Raw genomic sequence first — 17,513 nt, 5'->3', positions numbered from 1 at the left:
GTTATACTGTCTGTAAAACTGAACTGGCTCCATTGGTTCAAAGCATTTGCAAAGGAACTACAGCTGCAGCAGTATTCAAGTCATCCTCAGATATAAATTTCCATCTGCTTTCTTCAAACTCTTCCCTCTGCAGCCTGCGCTTCTCCTTCTGGGTTTCATTCAGGTTGGTACACATAGAGGAGAATTAATACACAGAACAGAGGGTTTGCCAGGCCAGATCTACCTGTGGGGAGCAGAGTGGGACCTACAAGGACTGTGACTCTCAGTAGCACTGCTTCATGTGACACACTTGCAACATACATCTTCCTATGATAGCAGTTACGTCACTGTGCATGTCTTTCACCCAAATCATGGCTGACCTTTGTGTATATATGCATATCTTCACTACTGCAGCATCCAACACATTTAAAAATATGTATTATTTTTGAACGGATATTTCACTATAGCAAGAAATCAGTCACTTTGGAATTTCCTAGTTGGACTTTGCCACTGACATCTGTGTGACAAACCGCCTCCAAACAAAAATGTATTCAGGCACAGTAAGTGTAAGATGTGCCACCCATAGACCTTGTTGGGCCTGCCCAGCCTCACCTGAAGCCCCCAAACCTTCTGCCCATGGGCCCCCAGGGCCACTAGTCCCTGCCTAAGCAACATCATAGCTGTCTCCAGCTGGGTCATGGCCATGCCTGCACTTGGCCATGCACCCTTCTGGTTGGTATCCTGACCCACAGGCCGACTTCCTGGCTTTACCTGGCCCTGCCTCGCCCATGGGCTCGCAATCATGGGGCTGTGTCTGACCCTATTCCCTAACATGGCAGAGGTAACACCTGAAAAACTCAAGTAGGAAGGAAAGCACTATTTAAGCAAAAGGAGAAGAATATGTAACTTCTTAAATGTACTTGAAAATGTATTTTCTGTTGATGAAGGCCCTACTCTGCACCCACTAACATACATAAAATTAGTCTTGTATGGAAAGACTGCGTGCACAACCAGAACCAAGGGAAGCAGCTAAATCAGTTCAGAAGGGCTACTAGGATGGTAATCATGATTAACAGGCAGTGATTTATTCATTAGTTTTTCAATATGCTATACAACCAATCTCCCCGGTGCTCCTCTCATCTGTTGAGCAGATGCAATCATGTGCACTGTGGTGCGGTGCTTTCTACAAGGCTAGAGGCAGAATGACTTCCTGGTTGGAGTTCCTTGTTCTTAAACGCATAAATAGATTATTGTGTTGTAAAGCACTGAGACTACTAAAGATAGGACTAAGAGCTTTCCCCTGGTACTGTCTAGGCTTGTACTTGAACAAAGAGCCAAGGCTGTGCTGTTTGGTTGAGCAATCATCCTGTCCACGGAGCACTTAGCCTTCTGCCTGCCATTACTTACTGTTAAACTATTCCTTCCAACTATGAAATATGATTTTTTCTTATGAAAAGTAGTACAGATTAATTTAAGAACTCAGAAAAGACAGGTTGCTTTCTGTACTTCTGCTTATATGCCAGTTTCATTACCACAGTACCTACATAAACACAAGAAGAACTGAAAAGTCCTAGGACTGAAATCTTATATTAACATTGTACAAGATTAAAAAATGGTATACCTCGATCAAAGGCCATTTTCACATCTTCAATGTGTTCAGTGAAGCCTGAGACTCTATAGAGGCCCTCGGACTTTAAACCTGAAACAAAAAGTTCTTGGTTAACTTTGCTTCAGTAACCAACAAATATTCAGGCTTAAAAACAATAAAGCAAGAACAACAGATCTAGTAAGTATAGCAAAATATTAATTGTAATGTGAAACTCTGGAGCGTTTAAGGAAGGATCAAGCTAATTTTAAGTTTTTTAAAGGATTAAATAATTTTAGAATTTGTACTTTCTGATTTTGCTAGGTACACAGTTGATTATGTTAGCGGAAAGTATTGCGATTTGCTAATGGTGGCGCATGTGATGTTATTATGACTTATTTATTTTATGTGGGAGATTTTCCTGGATTTGGCTATAATTAATAAGACTTCAGAGATCTCCTTTCCTTTTGCCAGTTGCTCAATGATAAATAGCAAGGCAAGGAAAAGACTGCCTTTATCTACAAGCACATTTGTTCCCAGTTTTGGTCTCAACTTTTACTTATACACAGCTGATAGATGTGATCGATACTGTTGTTCTCTGCATCAGTATCTCCCTTCTACAGTTTTTTCACCACAAGAGACCTAGACCTGCTCACTTGCACAACTCTCCCCCCATTGCTCCGCATCACCATGAAATGCAGGGCAGCCCGCAGAGTAGGCAGAGCTAGCCAAAGAGTTACACACGTTACTTATTTTTATCCCAGAGCTCCTTATTGTGACTATGCAAAGTGCTAACCTACGTATAAGATCCAATACACTTTGTTTTCTTAAGAAAAAATCAGTAGCTTACACAGTTCTACAGCAATTAAAGAAATTTAAAGATGTTGAAAAAACAGCAGGCAGCAGATTTTGTCTTAATCAATAAATGTTTCAGTAAGTGATTAGATCTCAAATGCAAAGTAGCTTCCTGCTGTATCATCAGAGTAAAGCTCTTCTGTCTTAGTCCAAACTATTCTTTCTATTTGTCCCTGCAATGATGATATAATCCTGGTAGAGCTTTACAGAGTAGTGCAGGGGATTTACTTGTAAATCTTTGATTCATTTCAGTAAATGATGCGTGGCTTTGAAATCCCTATGTCTAGTATCAATGTGTTGCCATGCAGATTACTGTGATGCCATGAATTCAACATTATGAGATTCCTGTGCTGAAGCTATGACTAACAGGGAAATTTGGCTTATTGGGCAGCATGACATACACATTTGCTATCCAAACCAAAAATAGGTGATCATTACTGTGTTGTGTTGGAAGGGATATGGCATTTCTTCAATCTGGCATGCTTCTGTGTAGCAAAAACCTGTCACAAGCTGGAGCTTTGGCTGTGACATGCCGCCTGAGCCATGGCATCCATCAGTCAGCACCTGAGCATCATGCAAAACCCTGTGCGGTTTGTGACATACCACAAAACGCCGCAGCCTGTGACCTCACTTGTCTGAGTCACTTCCAGTCACCTGTGTTCTCTTGCCCATAGTGTCCAGAAAGGTTATTAATAACGGGTTTGATTTAAACTGATTAGTCTGAAATTGGAAGTGTCCCTAGGTATGTTAAAAGAAAATAATGAAAAAAGACACATAAATGTGAACTTAAAGTTCACTTTAAAGTTCACCCCTTTCAGAAGTGTAACGTAATACATGTTTTGACATGTTTTCAGAACGCATTTCAGGAAATTTCATTATGAAATGTCATGATTTAATCTTCCTAGCTAATGCAAAGCAATGTATCACCTACACTAAAAAAACCCTTCTCTCATCCCGTCTTCAGTGTGCATAAACATACTACCCTGTCCTAGCTTAGCATGTAATTCAAGTTGTCTTCATTTAATTGTGACTGCTGCTTTCTGAAGCATACAAACCTCTTGCTTCGATCTCTCGAATGCATGAATCCACAACCATCGGCCTCTGGGTATTGTGGGCTTTCACTAGTGTGGTGAGATCGCAGCAGTAGACTCGCTTTATCCTCTTGAGGTCTGGCTGGCAGTCGTTGGGCACGTATTTGGAGCACTGCTTATGTACGTTCAACCCACAGTCTGTAACCAAAGTTAGCCAGGTTAATTAATTAATACTAACACCAGCAGGTGTTGCCTGACAACTTCTTTCCTTGGGCCACATCAAGCAAGGGGCATAACTTCCTCATCAGTCAGCAAAGCTAGAATTAATAAGATGGAGATGAGAAGGATGAGCATGGAAATCTGTATAAAACTTACGGTGGGCAAAGTGAACTCCAGCATAGTTGTTAACAAAGCTATATAAGCTCTGAATGTCCTTCACATGCTTCTGAGCTGGAGGTGACCGCTGGTGCGGTCTGGGTCAGTTCACTGCTGGACATGTAGCTCTAGGTGCTGTGTTTGAAAGGACACAGGACTTAACTTCTGAGTATTTTAGTTTAGCCTCTGTAAAATTAGCACAGTAATGACTTTCTTCTGCTGGCCAGCCTGGGGCTTAGCACTGCTAACGGGCAAAGGACCTAAGATTCACCTGAGCACTCAAATTGGGACAGTGCTTTGAGCCAGCATGCCTCCCTTACCCTTCCACTTTTCTGCAGTGTCGCATTTTGACTCGCTCTACCACATTAGCAGCCTCCCTATCCTGTCTCATCACTTCACTGGTGACTAAAGTGTCCCCTGTGTTTAGTCTGTAGGTCAGTTTAGGCATATAAAATGCTGTGAAGGGCATGATGTAACGAAGCGGTTCATTTTACAAATGGTTCTTGGTGTCTTACTCCAGAGTCAAATCCTACTCTTGGTTGCACAAGTGGGTTTCCATTAAACATCCTTGCTTGGTCTCCAAAAATTGAATTTTTCTAATAGATTCGAATATTCAGCGAAATCAATTTATAAGCTTCAGTGAAGAAAACACCACCACTGTGAGTTACATTATCTCACATAATTCTGATTCCTGTTTTAATGCCTTCCCAGTCATGCCCATCATTGACAGTATCTTTTGCGCTGACTTAACATGTCTAGTATCATCACTGACATGTTACTGTTTTTTCATGTTGATTTACTGCCCGAGCTCTTAAAAATGTAAACATGCCTCTATTAGTTGCAGCACATTTTGGTATTATTCTCTAGAAAATATTAATCAAGCAAAATCATATCCTCACTACAAACACACCTACACATTTAATGGAATTGGTATTTTCTGAGTGTTTCTCTATACAGTTATTACTGCACAACACATTATTGTTCTGTGGAATCTAAACAAACGGGAGCAGCTGCAGTTAGGTTCCTCCCTGTATTGTTTTCAGTGCTGTTCTCCAAGCATGTGAAGTTAAATCCAAATGCATCTGTCTACTTAGAGTTAAATGTTGGTAATTTAATGAGGGAGAGTATTATGTTTCATACTAAATAAATAAGCCTTTCACAAGTTTAATATTTTATGTATGTGAAAAAATACAGCCCTATCCATTAGTGAGGTCAGTTTTTGCACACTTGTGTTAAAGATCAAATAGATTGAAAAGCAAATTGCTATTAATTTTCATCTTTTTTAATGTCCTCTCATATTCTTTGTGTTACCATCATTCATCTACAGGCAGACAAGATGTAGCAGTAACTGAGACTGCGCTTATTAAAACTTTGCATTTGTGAAAGGTATTTTGACCCTTTAAACTGCTATCTAAATTTTAGGTAACAACCGCCTCCTCTACCCATGCAAGGCAGATGTTGGGGCAGATGTGTTTGGTGCCAGTCTGAGATCAGGAACGCCCGAGGGTCAGGGCAGGGAGAGGTAAGACAGAACCATATTCTGTTGAGACATGGAAGGGATTGAAGGTATGCAACCCCATTTGCAATGCACCAAATACCATTTCACTTGCTGAATCCAAATGCTCACGATATGATGATTATTGCATTTTTGCAGGATGGGTTATTTTTTATAAAAGAACAAAAAAAATTAAAGTAATTAAAATGCTGTTAAAATGCTGACACTATTACAGAGGCAGCAGAAAACTAATCCTGGGAAAATTAAGGTTGTATTTTTTGCTTTTCCTCGAGGTGAGCTTAAGGCTTGCAGCAACACATGGTATTTTTATAGGAGACAGGTGACCGTCTTTTTGCAGGCAAGAGCACTTCTCAGCCATGGGTGCAAAAAGACGAGTTACGAAGCCTAGCTGCTGGCTGGCTCTGCCATTTCCAAAGGTTGTTTCTTAAGACATAAAAATATTCAGGGATAACTTAATGATACCATAAAGAAGAATTCTTAATATATACACCAAGGCATGTGCATGACCAAGGTACTACTGAAAGGATGTCACCTTCAGCGACCAAGGGCTGGTGGCTTCATTTCTAAACCAGCTAATGGGGAAAATGACAGCACTCTAACTTGCACAGGAGGATTTCTTCCCTTCTTTTCTAAAGTAATCCCTACCCGCACTCCTGCAGGGAGTGCAGGCTGGGGGTGGGAGGGACGCCTGAGCATTTCAACAGAAAGACAGAAGATGTTGAAGGGCTACCTGAACACCTCACTCCCTGAGCGATGAGACCCCACATGAAGTTGGCGCAGTATTCACACCAGTGCGGACCTCGAAACGTATGGACCTGTAGTACAAATGGGGGGGAAAAAAAAGGGTCATTGGGAGGCAGATGGTCTGACAGATGGAACAACTGAAATGGATAAACAACAGAAGACTCAGTAGGAGTAAATCTTTAGCACACAGTGCCCACATCTTTCCAAAGTCTAGATGAAATAAACCATGGGAACAGAAATTTGCTTTGATCTTGAAGTTTATCTTTCAATAGGCTTAACATAACAGAGAACTGGGCTGTATACGGCACTGAAAACAAATGGGTTTGCTAGCTGACATTTTAGGTATAGTGGAGGGGAGGAAACCAGGTTCACTAGTCAAAGGAGAAAACAGTAAAACTAATAATCCCAAGGAACTATAGTCAGTGCTTTTATTTGACTAGTTCAAACAAAACAGGAAGGATTAAACACTCTTCAACAGATCACTTGAAAGTAGGGGAAATGCAGTGACAGAAAGTCCCTTCGAATGCACCATGTTTTGGTTCCCCATAAACCCATGTGACCACAGGTCTAGTGCAAGACCCATATTATAAGAGCACCAGGCAGGTTTGAGCACACTATGACTACGGTGTTACATGTGTATTTATATGTCCTTCAACACCAAACAAAACTCAAGGCGATTGCTGTATATTTTTGTCAGGGATGATAATGAATGCTTTGTGCAGCCACTCCAGGCAGTGGTTGGCTAATGATCTGATTTTGCATACTAGAATACATTACTGATAAAAGCAAATGACACCTTTCCCCACTGTAGTAAGCAAACTTAGTAGACTCTTTTTCAGAAGAGCAAACTTAAGTTTGCTACAGTCCACACATGAGTAAATAAGGAAGAATAAAAAGACCTGCGTGCTGACAGAGCCCACCACTCCCCAGCCAGGCTTTTTACAGCACTGCTGCTTCTTCCACTGCTTTTCCAAAGGCTATGCTGAAAGACCTTTTTATTTAAGATGCATGGTCTGGTAAAGTAAGCATTTAATTTTCATTGAAAAGAAGAGTAATTAGTGAGGTCTACGCCCATGTGAACGGACATGGTATGGGTTAGTTCTGGCCAGAGACTTAATTGAGCTTAACAAAACATAAATCATGCACACTCTGGCTGCTAATGCTTCCTTTTCCCTCTCTCTGCTCTTGTTTACCCATCGGGTGGATGGCTGAAAGGCCACTTCCACCCCCTGGGATAGGGAAAGCTGCTCTTTACTTTTCATAAAATAAAAAAATCGTCACTGCCCTTTTCAAATAAACTTGGTGAAGTTTTAAACCAAGCATTTGGCTTGCTAATGTTTCGCCCCATTCGTCTGCAGGGTCACACCTAAACAAGCCTGTACTCTTGAGTCCATTTCCCAGGAAGATGAAGTAGTGTGATTTTAATACAGACCTTTCTTTCTGATTTAGTAATAAAAATGTGAGTCTGACCACAAATGACTCCTACTCACCAACTGCTCACAGTCAATAACTGTGTGAATAAGCTTAAAGGAATAGTGATTCTTCCTCCCTTTTAATAGTTAAAGGTCAAAACTGGAATGTCTGACTGGTCATATTTATTTTTTGAAATGGTATTTTACCTCTCAGAAGAACGTGTATCTCTGGGAAACAACACTTTGCAATAAAGCTTGAGAGAGATAGATTGATAGATATAGACACATACTTCTTGCTCATTTCATCTTATTTTATTTTGCAGGGTGGGTAGCATGAATTGCAGACATGGCTTTTAGTGGTGGTAAATGACTACACCTGACATCGGCTGGTGACCCGAGTTTCAGGCATATGCTCTAGTGTGACCTTCGGTGGATACAAAACTATGGATACAACTAATTATGCCTGCCTCTTTACCATTTTTAGATTGATAACCACATAATTAGTAGGTCTGCACCTGCATTTAATTGTGGGTGAAAATCATCTGCTGTGGGAAGGTAACTATCTTCTTTGCAGCAGTTTACAAAAGCTAACCTTGTGAGAATTGGCTGTAAAAGCTCATTCAAGATTTTTAAAACTGCACCATTTCACATTTAAAGTCCATCATAGTTGCTAGGATATTTGGGGCCTACTCGCTCACTTTACATAAAGCTTGTTTCAGCTGATCTCGCTGTGGAATATTTAGAAAACTGTAGCTGATTGTTCCTTGATCTCTCCTGTCATTAATAGGAAACAGTCACCAACGCTGACTGAGGGCTCCATCTGAGAAGTGCTGACTGTGCACCCTTCCCTTGTTCCCTTCAGTTTGGTGGCCCTCAAAGGTTTAGCTCTCTTTATTCATTCACTTCAATTTTTCGTGGATCTGTGTTTTAGCTCAAATGGCAAGTTCCCAGCTGAAATGCCATTTGAAAAGCTAGTCTTGGTGCTTCCTGGTCAAGTTGATACAGGGAAATATCTGCTATCTCTACCTGAAAAAGGGATATCTTCACAAGTTTCTAGATGAAGGTGCAAAAAATCTTTTAAGATGCAGTTTTGAACTAAGTCTCTTATGGCTTGCCATTAATTTTAAAGAAATAATGAAGGAAGTCTCTCCTATGAACACAACACTTGAACACAGCCTGAAGCTTGCACACAACACTTTTGAACAGTAAATGGGAATTCTGCCTGCAAGATTGGCCTCATCTCTATTTTGAACAAGGAGAGGTAACAGCAGGTCTTAGGTTTTTGAGATGGGTTTTTAGGTTTTGCCCCATCCTTTCTAACTGCATCATTACAAATGGACTGGGCTTAGATTTTCTGGAAACATGATCAATATCTACTTCTTATGGATCCCTACCCCATCCTGCAGTCTCAGGACAACTCTGTGTGTACACACAGCATAGGCTCAGGCTGCTTGGGCTACAGTTGACACGTAATTCCAATTTTTAAAAAGAATTTACAGGGAAGCATTTCTTCATATAAGCCAAAACCATGACATTTCAGACTATACACTGTACTTGTCTTGTTCAGTCTGTCATCTTCTTTCCACAATGCCTAACTTCTAACTTCTTCACTGTTTCCTTTCCAGCTCTTTCAATGAAATGTTATTTCTTTACATTCATTCTCTCTTCTCTACTGGATGATCTCACCCAATACTACACTGAGTGTCTCTTCTTATTGCCTTCCTGTGCTCTCACTTTCATCCTTCGGCCCTCTGGTGCTTTTGCTTCCAAATGGCAAAATTGCCCCCATGGGTGCTATCTCATTCAGTTTTAAGTTTGTGTCTGAGCTGTCTTCACAGAGGCAGAAACTGAGACCAAAGTTAAGGAGTGCCAATACAGTGGCAAAACAAAATAATCCCTTAAGCAATATTGCAGAAACAAACTAAAAAATTACCTTGAATTGAAATGCATGTTTTTTATTGGCATCATATAGTACTGTTTCTGAGGCAACTTTGTTGTTTATGTGACTGGTTTGGAAGACTTTTCTATTTGCCTCCAAAGAAAATAAGTTTTTCAGACTTTCGCCTGAATACATGTACTTTTGTACTCTCTGGTGGACTCCTGCTGAACTTGATCCGTTAGCAGAGAAGAAAAGCTGACTCTGCTGTTATTTTTGTTTAAATACATACACGTAATCTTCATGATGTCCGTAAAAAAATGCCTCCCCTAAACCCTTTGTCTCCCAGAAGCAGTGTTTATCTGCAGTGGTTAACACAAGGGAAAATTTATCCCAGAGCCTCCTTTCTCCCAGCAGATGATCTGACTTGTCTGTAATCATCCACCTTTGTTCAACTAGCCCACCTGTAAATGGGATTTGTGCATGCTGTAGTGGCAAACAGGCACAATATTGTGATAAAAGAACATTATTCAGCAGTATTTGCTCACTTAAAGCAGCACAGAGGCCCTCTCATTAATTCCCAGCTTAGAACAAAACGTGTGGAGCATCCCCAAACTCCATGCTGCTGCCCTTGGGCATGAGGTTGACCTCACCACCAGCTGGGACCCACTGAAGTTGGGAGGTAAAGCACATCCCTGCTGGATCCTAACTGTAATGAGATGCAAGAAGACTCTGCGATCCAGTTAGGCTGACGCCCACATAGTTACAGAAATACCTCTGTGTTTTTCTAAACAGGGCTTCAGAGATTTACTCTCTTTCCTGAATTACAGTATGTCTACGCTGGCTTATGAAAAGTTGTCCCGCCAGACAGACGCCAGCTCCAAACCTAAATCCACGTGACTGTGTTGTATGCTCAGGATGAACCCAGCTTAACAAATCAGTCTGGATACTAAATCTTTTTTTGTTCATTTGCCTTGAGTGCCTTGAAGTTTGGAAGAGGGGCTGAATGAGAAAGCATGGATGCCTAGAAGGGCATAACCTGGTGTCCTCACACTCCAAACTCCAACACTCCTTTTTAATTTTTGTATTCGCTTGCAAAGGATGGAGGGAGGGCTGCCCTCGCTTGGAATCTTTGCCTTGAGTCTATGTCTTCCTTTCGTTCCTTCTCTCTTCCAGTAGGTAAGATGTTCAGTGTAAGATCTACAAAAATGTCATCAGCTTCACTAAAAACGTACCCTTCATTTTTAAGATTCTTCATGGCTATAGGACAAGAGCTAAATGACAAGATTATGAAAGACACTGTGACACGTAACCTTTGTCCTTATGAACTGAGATGAATGATACAGTACACATAGGTATTCACCTAAAAATGGGGAAGATGACTCTGAATGTCTGCAAAATAGCGTTCTTCTTCAGATAAATCCCATATCATCATACCCTGAGTGCTGTTAAAAGCCATTAAGAATTTTGCCCCAAGACCCATAAAGCCAGTCTTTCTCTTTTAAATTATTTCTTAACCCTTTTAGGTAATGAATAGAGAATATATTAAAGATATTAAACTTGAATTTATCTATCTTTTAAATCGAAATGTTCTATTCTAAGCATTCTATCCACATTTTTTGTTCAACAACTAGACATGTTCTAATATATTCCTTTGGAAAACTAACTGTATTTGCATAGTGAACATATTTGTTCATTAAGTAAATGTAACACTTTGGCCTTTCTGGAAAATTTTTAAAAAAATGTTTCTTCCCTAAGTTTATTATTGCCGTTACTGGGATAAAACAATAATTTTCTGCTGTCAAGGCTTCGAATACATATAAATTTTAATCATGTCATTTTCCAGTTAAACTATGACTCTTTTGAAACAGAAAGGAACAGAGACTGTACAACAGCTAGATTGTGCAAACGCAAAGTTAACCGGGCACACGTCCAATTATAAATCAAAGCCAAAACAAGGGGAATTTTGAAGAGGAAAGAATGCATGGGTCAAAATGGAAAAAAGTCTCAGTCATGAGAAAATATTTTCTAGTTAAACTAAAATAGTTTTGATATTAAAATGATAATGAGGGCAAAACCCAGAAAGAATGAAAGCTGGTTTAATCAAGCAAGAAAACACAGGGTATTTCCCCTGTTTCCTTCAGTGCCTATCAGTGAGATAAATATTGTCTTTTGTGTAGACTGGGTCAAGGGGGGAGAATGAGAAAAGGGATGCCATTTTTTGCTTTGCTCACTAATATTAAATTATTGATTTACCAACTACAGCAGAAACACTGCAGAGGAGAGCAATGTCTGCATGGCAGAATATATAGAAAAATAAGAAGTGAGGCTTTCTTGCTAAACCAGAAAATCAGTGAAATAATTTTAATCAGCCTTCTCCTTTTTTGACAGGCCCGAGGTGAATATCAGAAAATTCTCTTTTTGCTAATGAGTTGAACTGTTCTGACAGTGACCCAGATCAGCATCCTCAAGGAGCATTAGTAAACTGAGGTTTCAAAGCTGAGATGCATTCCTTTCTTGTCTTGTTACTGCCTCTTACTCTCTGTATCCACCCTGATAAGCATCAAACTGCAGTTTGACAGCATTAGGTACGGTAACTGGCTGGCATACTCTGAAACCAGCACAGTTCTTTTGGCAAAACATTTTAGTACAAGCTGCCTGGAAGGTCCTTTTCCAAAGCTGAGTCACTTCCCTGCTGCAGCATGCAAGACACAGCACTTGGGGAAAAAAATCCCTAAGAATCTGATTTTGTATGTGTAAGACAACAAAAAGATGATCCATTTAAACATCCCTGTGTTTGTCCAGCTATTTGGTTTAGTTTGACAAGCAAACACAAGCTCAGATCCTATAGCTCAGTGGGACTCTGAGAGCATTTCCTTAGCATATGGTAGTGGAACAAAAGCTAAGAGACAATACCACTGCTGTGCTCTGCTTTATTGTTAGGGAGCACCCGAGCTCCCTCAACTTCTGAAAACAGAGAGAGTCCAAAACGTTTGCTGGTAAAATGCTACTGGCTTCTGATAATAGCTAGATTTTGAAAAGGGGGCCTTTTTCTCATTTATAAACGGATACGCTTTAAGATAAAGACAATCAATATGAAGTACTTTGTTTCTGAATAAAAAAGAAAACTGAATCTGGGCAAAAAGAGCTAAAATGCCAGTCAAGTAGTGTAGTGAGTAGCAAAACCGTTATTTGGATTAAGTGCCTGTATAAAAGCATATTAAGAATGAAGTCAAGGGAACTTAAAGTAAAAAGAAAAATGCTTTTTTCAACACTTCTCTCAGAGCTAGTACAGATGGGTACGTGAAAACCCCATCACAGCAAAAGATAAAATGTGAGGCATCTAAACAGAACTTTTTGCTGAAAATAATAGGAAGTTGTGCTTACCTTAAAATTGTGTGCTTTTTCATAGTTGAAGTGGTTGTCATTTTGAGTTAAGGCTGCTCTTCTGACCAAGGAGGTGATCTGTGAATAGGCAAAGAGTTTCAGAGGTTGCCACAGAAGTGCCCCCTTGACTCCCACCTTCACCCCCAGGGCCACGGCCAGGAGCTCTTGGCGCTTCCTTCCTCTCTTCGACTTGTGAACAACGGCACAGTTTTTCTCGTTTTCCAGCCACAGATCCTCTGAGAACATAGCGCTGGGATCCCAAATCTTTTCCCTGTCTTCCTCGGCGCCCGGGAGCCTGACTGTAGTCAGTACAGTACAGTTTGTCCAACTGCTTCTGATGTTAGACAGCAGATTTGAAGCAGCTGCAGCCCATTCTGCCGAGACCTCTGGCATGTGACTTGAATGGGCCGTCTTGTGGGACGGAAGGAGCTTCTGCATCTGAATAAGTAACGGCCTGTGCCGAGCAATGTCTCAAGGCAGATGTGTGCCTCGAACAATAGCCCGAATTCATACACTGAGCGACCTTCCCCCCTACCTTCCCTGAGCGGTGGTCTCCAGCTAGGTGCTGCTGAAATAATGGCTGGGGGGGTGGAACAGCGTTACAGCTTCACGCCGAAACGCAATTCCAGGGACAGATCACTTCAACTCCGCAGCATGTTAGAAATGAACAAACAAAAAGCCCCAGGAAAGCCCTCACAACTGAATCCGATGCTGCATCCAATTACACTCAGACTCGGGAGACTTACCAGCCAGCAGTCTGCATGCCAGCAGATTAAGCCCTTAAAACCACGATGATTGTTTAATCTTACAGGGCTAAAAATCTCTCTCTTCCCCCCCCCCGCCCCCAACCGTATCCTGTGCGAGGGGAAAAATCCAGCAGCACTCCAAGCATTAATAGCACTTTCATGCCACGTTTTAAACCAGAGCATTTTGTCAGTGTGCAATTGGTAGCACAGAGCTAGTTCACTGCCAGGGAAAGTTGAAAGCCCAGCTGGTAGGATACAGGTGGGAAGCCCCCAAGACCCGTGCAGCACTTGAGGGAAGTCAGGGAAGCTTCATGCAGATGTGGGAAGCCCTTGTGCACAGCCCCGTTTGCAGAATAGGGTCTACAAGGCAGCAAGAACAGTTGTCCTTCACTCTGGTTACACGCATCTATAGATTTGGGGGAGGGAAATGATTTCTAGTTAAAGCCCAGGGACAGCAGGGATCTGGACTCTGCCAGTCTGTACTACAGCTTGCAGAGTTACTTTGGGCACCTGATTCACTTTACAGGCAGGAATTTCCCCATCCCGGGACACAGAAGTTGTGTGACACTGAGCATCCCCTGCGAAGCACATTCAGTGCCCCCTTCCCACCAGCCTCCTTCCCTCTAGTTTCCCTCTCCTGCTCCCTTAGTGACTATGCCTGTTTTCCACCCATAAGAGGAGGATGGGAGTTACCTGCTCGGCAGAGCACTGTGAGAATTCTCTAAGGCGTGTCTAACGCTTGAGATGCTGCGACAGAGCGAAGTGGGGGGTTACCAGCACTACTGGGAAAACTGCCTCTTTGGACTAGAGACACTAAACACCACATCAGCCTTTTACAGTCTGCACCACTTCAACTTACCCAGAAAATATGTGAAATTAAAGTATTTAATCCACTTATGTCAGCTTGTGAAGTTGAACTTGCCTCTGTTTTTTCAGTCTGCTTTTACCTCAGGCTGAAAAGTCAGAAGGTTCATCTAATTCACTTACTAAAACCTCCACCATATAGACTGCCTGCTCTTAGTAAAAGCAATGCTCTCCTGATTTGAAAGCCTGTGGGGACAGATGGTCGGCTGTCAGTAACATCAGGCCATGCAATTTCAGATAGTGCCCTACTTAGGCTTTTCAAGAAGTTGTGCAACCTGCAAAAACAGCTTCTCAGTTATAAAACTATGCACTTACTTCTATGTATAGCATACTTAATTCCTTTCTTTTCTAGGTAACTCACAGCACCTCTTTTTATGTGCTCCCATACTCTAAAGCTTCTACTTTCCTTTAGGGAGGATTTCCACACAACCCCATTGTTCCCTGAGCAGTTGCTCCCTGCTCATCTTTTCCCCAGGACTCGGCACTGTTATCTGACCACCGGTGACAACTGGCTGTGATGTATGTATGAACATTGCTCTGCCTGGAGGAAATCCCTGCTGCTCTTCCATATGTCCTCCCACTAGTGAGTCCTGATTTCTGCTAGCTCAGGACCTTTATCTTCTTTCCAGAGGATACAGCTCCCCAGCTCTCTCTCAGTGTATTTCAAGAGATGAGGAGCACTGGTTTTAGGGACATCTCTGACCCCATCAGTGGCAATGGTTTCATTTTGGGCCATCATGAAGGAAACTTTGAAGCAGCTTCAAGTTCTTATTACGCTCCAGTTTCTTTCCTCAGTACCGTTTTAAATGTATTTACATTTATCTGGAACAAAACCCCCAAACTAGTTCTGAGTTGTTAGACACCTCTGAAGCTATTGCATCTAAATCCTCATATGTACATAAGATACTTTCTCTCTGACTTCCAGCATAACAGATCCAAAGTTGGAGTCAGGTCCTAATAATGCTCTAGTATTTGTATTTATGTCACTAGACTGATAAAAATCCCATTATATAACCAATATTTTTTACATAACATGGCAGATTTGATACTTAAACTACAGGCTTATGACGATACATCTTGGAATTTCTATTTATTAAACTATTTTTGGAATATCAGAGTGTCATCCTGGGATCAGACATACAGTACTATATTTAATGGAAACTTTTGAGTGTTCGCACAGAAGCATTAAACAATAGACTTGGAGGAGGACAACTCAGCCAAACCAGTTCATATGACTAAGTAGATCAGTATTTACTGTTTATCATATATGAAATTTTATTTATCCCTGAGGTTGCTTTTTCTGCCTTGCTTGGGCCCTGTTTAGACAGCTGTTTAATGGGATCCCTTGCAAACACAGGATGTGTACAGAAGGCCAACAGTGAGTGCATCCTCTTAAAAATCTTAATCATACAAAGCCCTATCAGGTTCAGCGTCTAAAATGGTGCTGTAAAACTGAGATGAGCTGGACCACATATACAACCCCTTCCCTCTCTAAATATAATGCAAACAGCAGCGACAACAAATTCTCAGCAGCAACCATTTCCAATGTACTACTACCATAGGCCATCCTCAGTGCTCTCTTTCATCCATTTTCTTTTTCTTAATACAAAATTTACTGCATATGGTGTCAACTCATTTAAAGAGGATCTCTTGATCAAGTTAGGAAGTTAGCCTGCAGCTAAGGAGGAGAACGCCAGTGGCTAAAAATATTATTGCTGGTTATCACTGAACATCTAAGCTAGTGACGATACGGGCAGATACGGGCGGTCTGTGTTTTCAGCCCAAAGGATTTCTGCATAACATATGATTTTAGTTTACTAGCCTCTCTGTAAAACACATGTACTACGTAGCAAATTGGGCATTTACAGCAAAATAAATGTCACTGAACCAGAATAATAAAATTAAAAAGGGGCGGGGGGGGAAGAGGGCAAACTCAGCTGTTGCAGCATTTCCAGGATGCCTTCGCGGAGCGAGCTGTACCACACCATTGTCTCTTCCCTCAAACACTGGCGTCTTGTTTGCTAACAAAGGCCTCAGGGGTGGGAAAGAACAAACTGTAGTATGAAAAGCTTTCGGTTTTGTACATGTGGTATGATTTCTGTTGTAGTCGTGTGGGCAGCGCTGAGGACTCGCTGGAAGCAAGCGGTGGGGGAACTTCGCATGCCGCCTGGCTGCTCTGTGCCAGCTCCAGCATGGCGGGAAGAGATGCTGCAGTAGCGATGGCTCCTTTCCCCCCGCCACTGCCATTCCCGCACAGGCTGGCACGGGTGGGGTACTGAGTGGCAGGTCCTTGGCTCGCCACTCTATCTGCCACAGGGCACAACTACGGTGAGCAGAGGAGCAGCACAGGCATGTCTCCTTGGACAACGCCACATGCAAATGGGAGCTTGCTCCGTGATGAGGAATTGTGACAAACCCATGACTGATCTCTATCTAAATACACTTAACACCACACACACGTACAGTCATAGGTCAAAGACAGGCCTGTTTCCTCGCAGGCACGGCATCCTCGGTAATCTGCCAGACAGATTATGTTTGCTCAATTGCAAACACGCCGTGTAGATGACACAGAGTGCAGGAATCTTGCAGCTATTTGTTTTTATTTCCATGATGCGCTTAGGAGACACCAAAAAAGCTGCCTTTTAGCAAAACACAGGGCATGGAGGGGAAATGGTGGCAGAAGCTAGTCAGCCAAAGGCCTTTGCCATACCACAATGCCACCAGCCTGTGCCGTGGCACCGGGAAATGCCATTAAAAGGCTTCTGTGCTGCTGAAACAGGGGGAGAAAACAAGTTCCTGGCAGAAAATGTACTCAATACAAAGCAGAGCACAATGCCTGCAGTGGTGCTTGCCAACCTGATCTTGCAAAACCCACTTTCCTAAGAAACCCTCCCTCTGGCGGGAAGGCTCTTGATGTCAGTTAGGTAGGCAGAGACTGCAGAGGTGAGCAGGGCCAGGAGGCTCCACAAGACAAAGCCCGGGGTTAGGAAAGGAGTCAGACTGCACAGAAACTGCGCTGCTAATGTTCTCTGGCTTATTTTTGAGGGGAACACAATCTACTTGCTCCCAGGGAATAAAAAACCCCACAAAAATAATTAGGATTAATTGCCTGCCACCCTCCTCTGTTCAACAGAGCTCCAAGT

The 17,513-nt window shown here is 42.0% G+C and overlaps 1 protein-coding gene across 1 annotated transcript in view; it reads right to left on the bottom strand.

Moving 5' to 3' along the window:
* The window catches only part of CHN2 (chimerin 2), a 164,227-nt gene that overhangs the window by 11,843 nt on the left and 134,871 nt on the right, over positions 1–17,513 (bottom strand). Inside the window, exons 7-10 of the mRNA XM_075083145.1 lie at positions 12,761–12,838; positions 6,072–6,156; positions 3,475–3,648; positions 1,601–1,678 (exon numbers count right to left, since the gene is read on the bottom strand). Coding sequence (XP_074939246.1) covers positions 1,601–1,678; positions 3,475–3,648; positions 6,072–6,156; positions 12,761–12,838 — 415 coding nt within the window. The remainder of the gene's footprint in view (positions 1–1,600; positions 1,679–3,474; positions 3,649–6,071; positions 6,157–12,760; positions 12,839–17,513) is intronic.

The sequence above is a fragment of the Phalacrocorax aristotelis genome, chromosome 2 (assembly GCF_949628215.1).
Source record: "Phalacrocorax aristotelis chromosome 2, bGulAri2.1, whole genome shotgun sequence".
Lineage (NCBI taxonomy): Eukaryota > Metazoa > Chordata > Aves > Suliformes > Phalacrocoracidae > Phalacrocorax > Phalacrocorax aristotelis.
The sequence above is the reverse complement of the archived record's forward strand: the minus strand, read 5'-3'. Positions and strand labels throughout refer to the sequence as shown.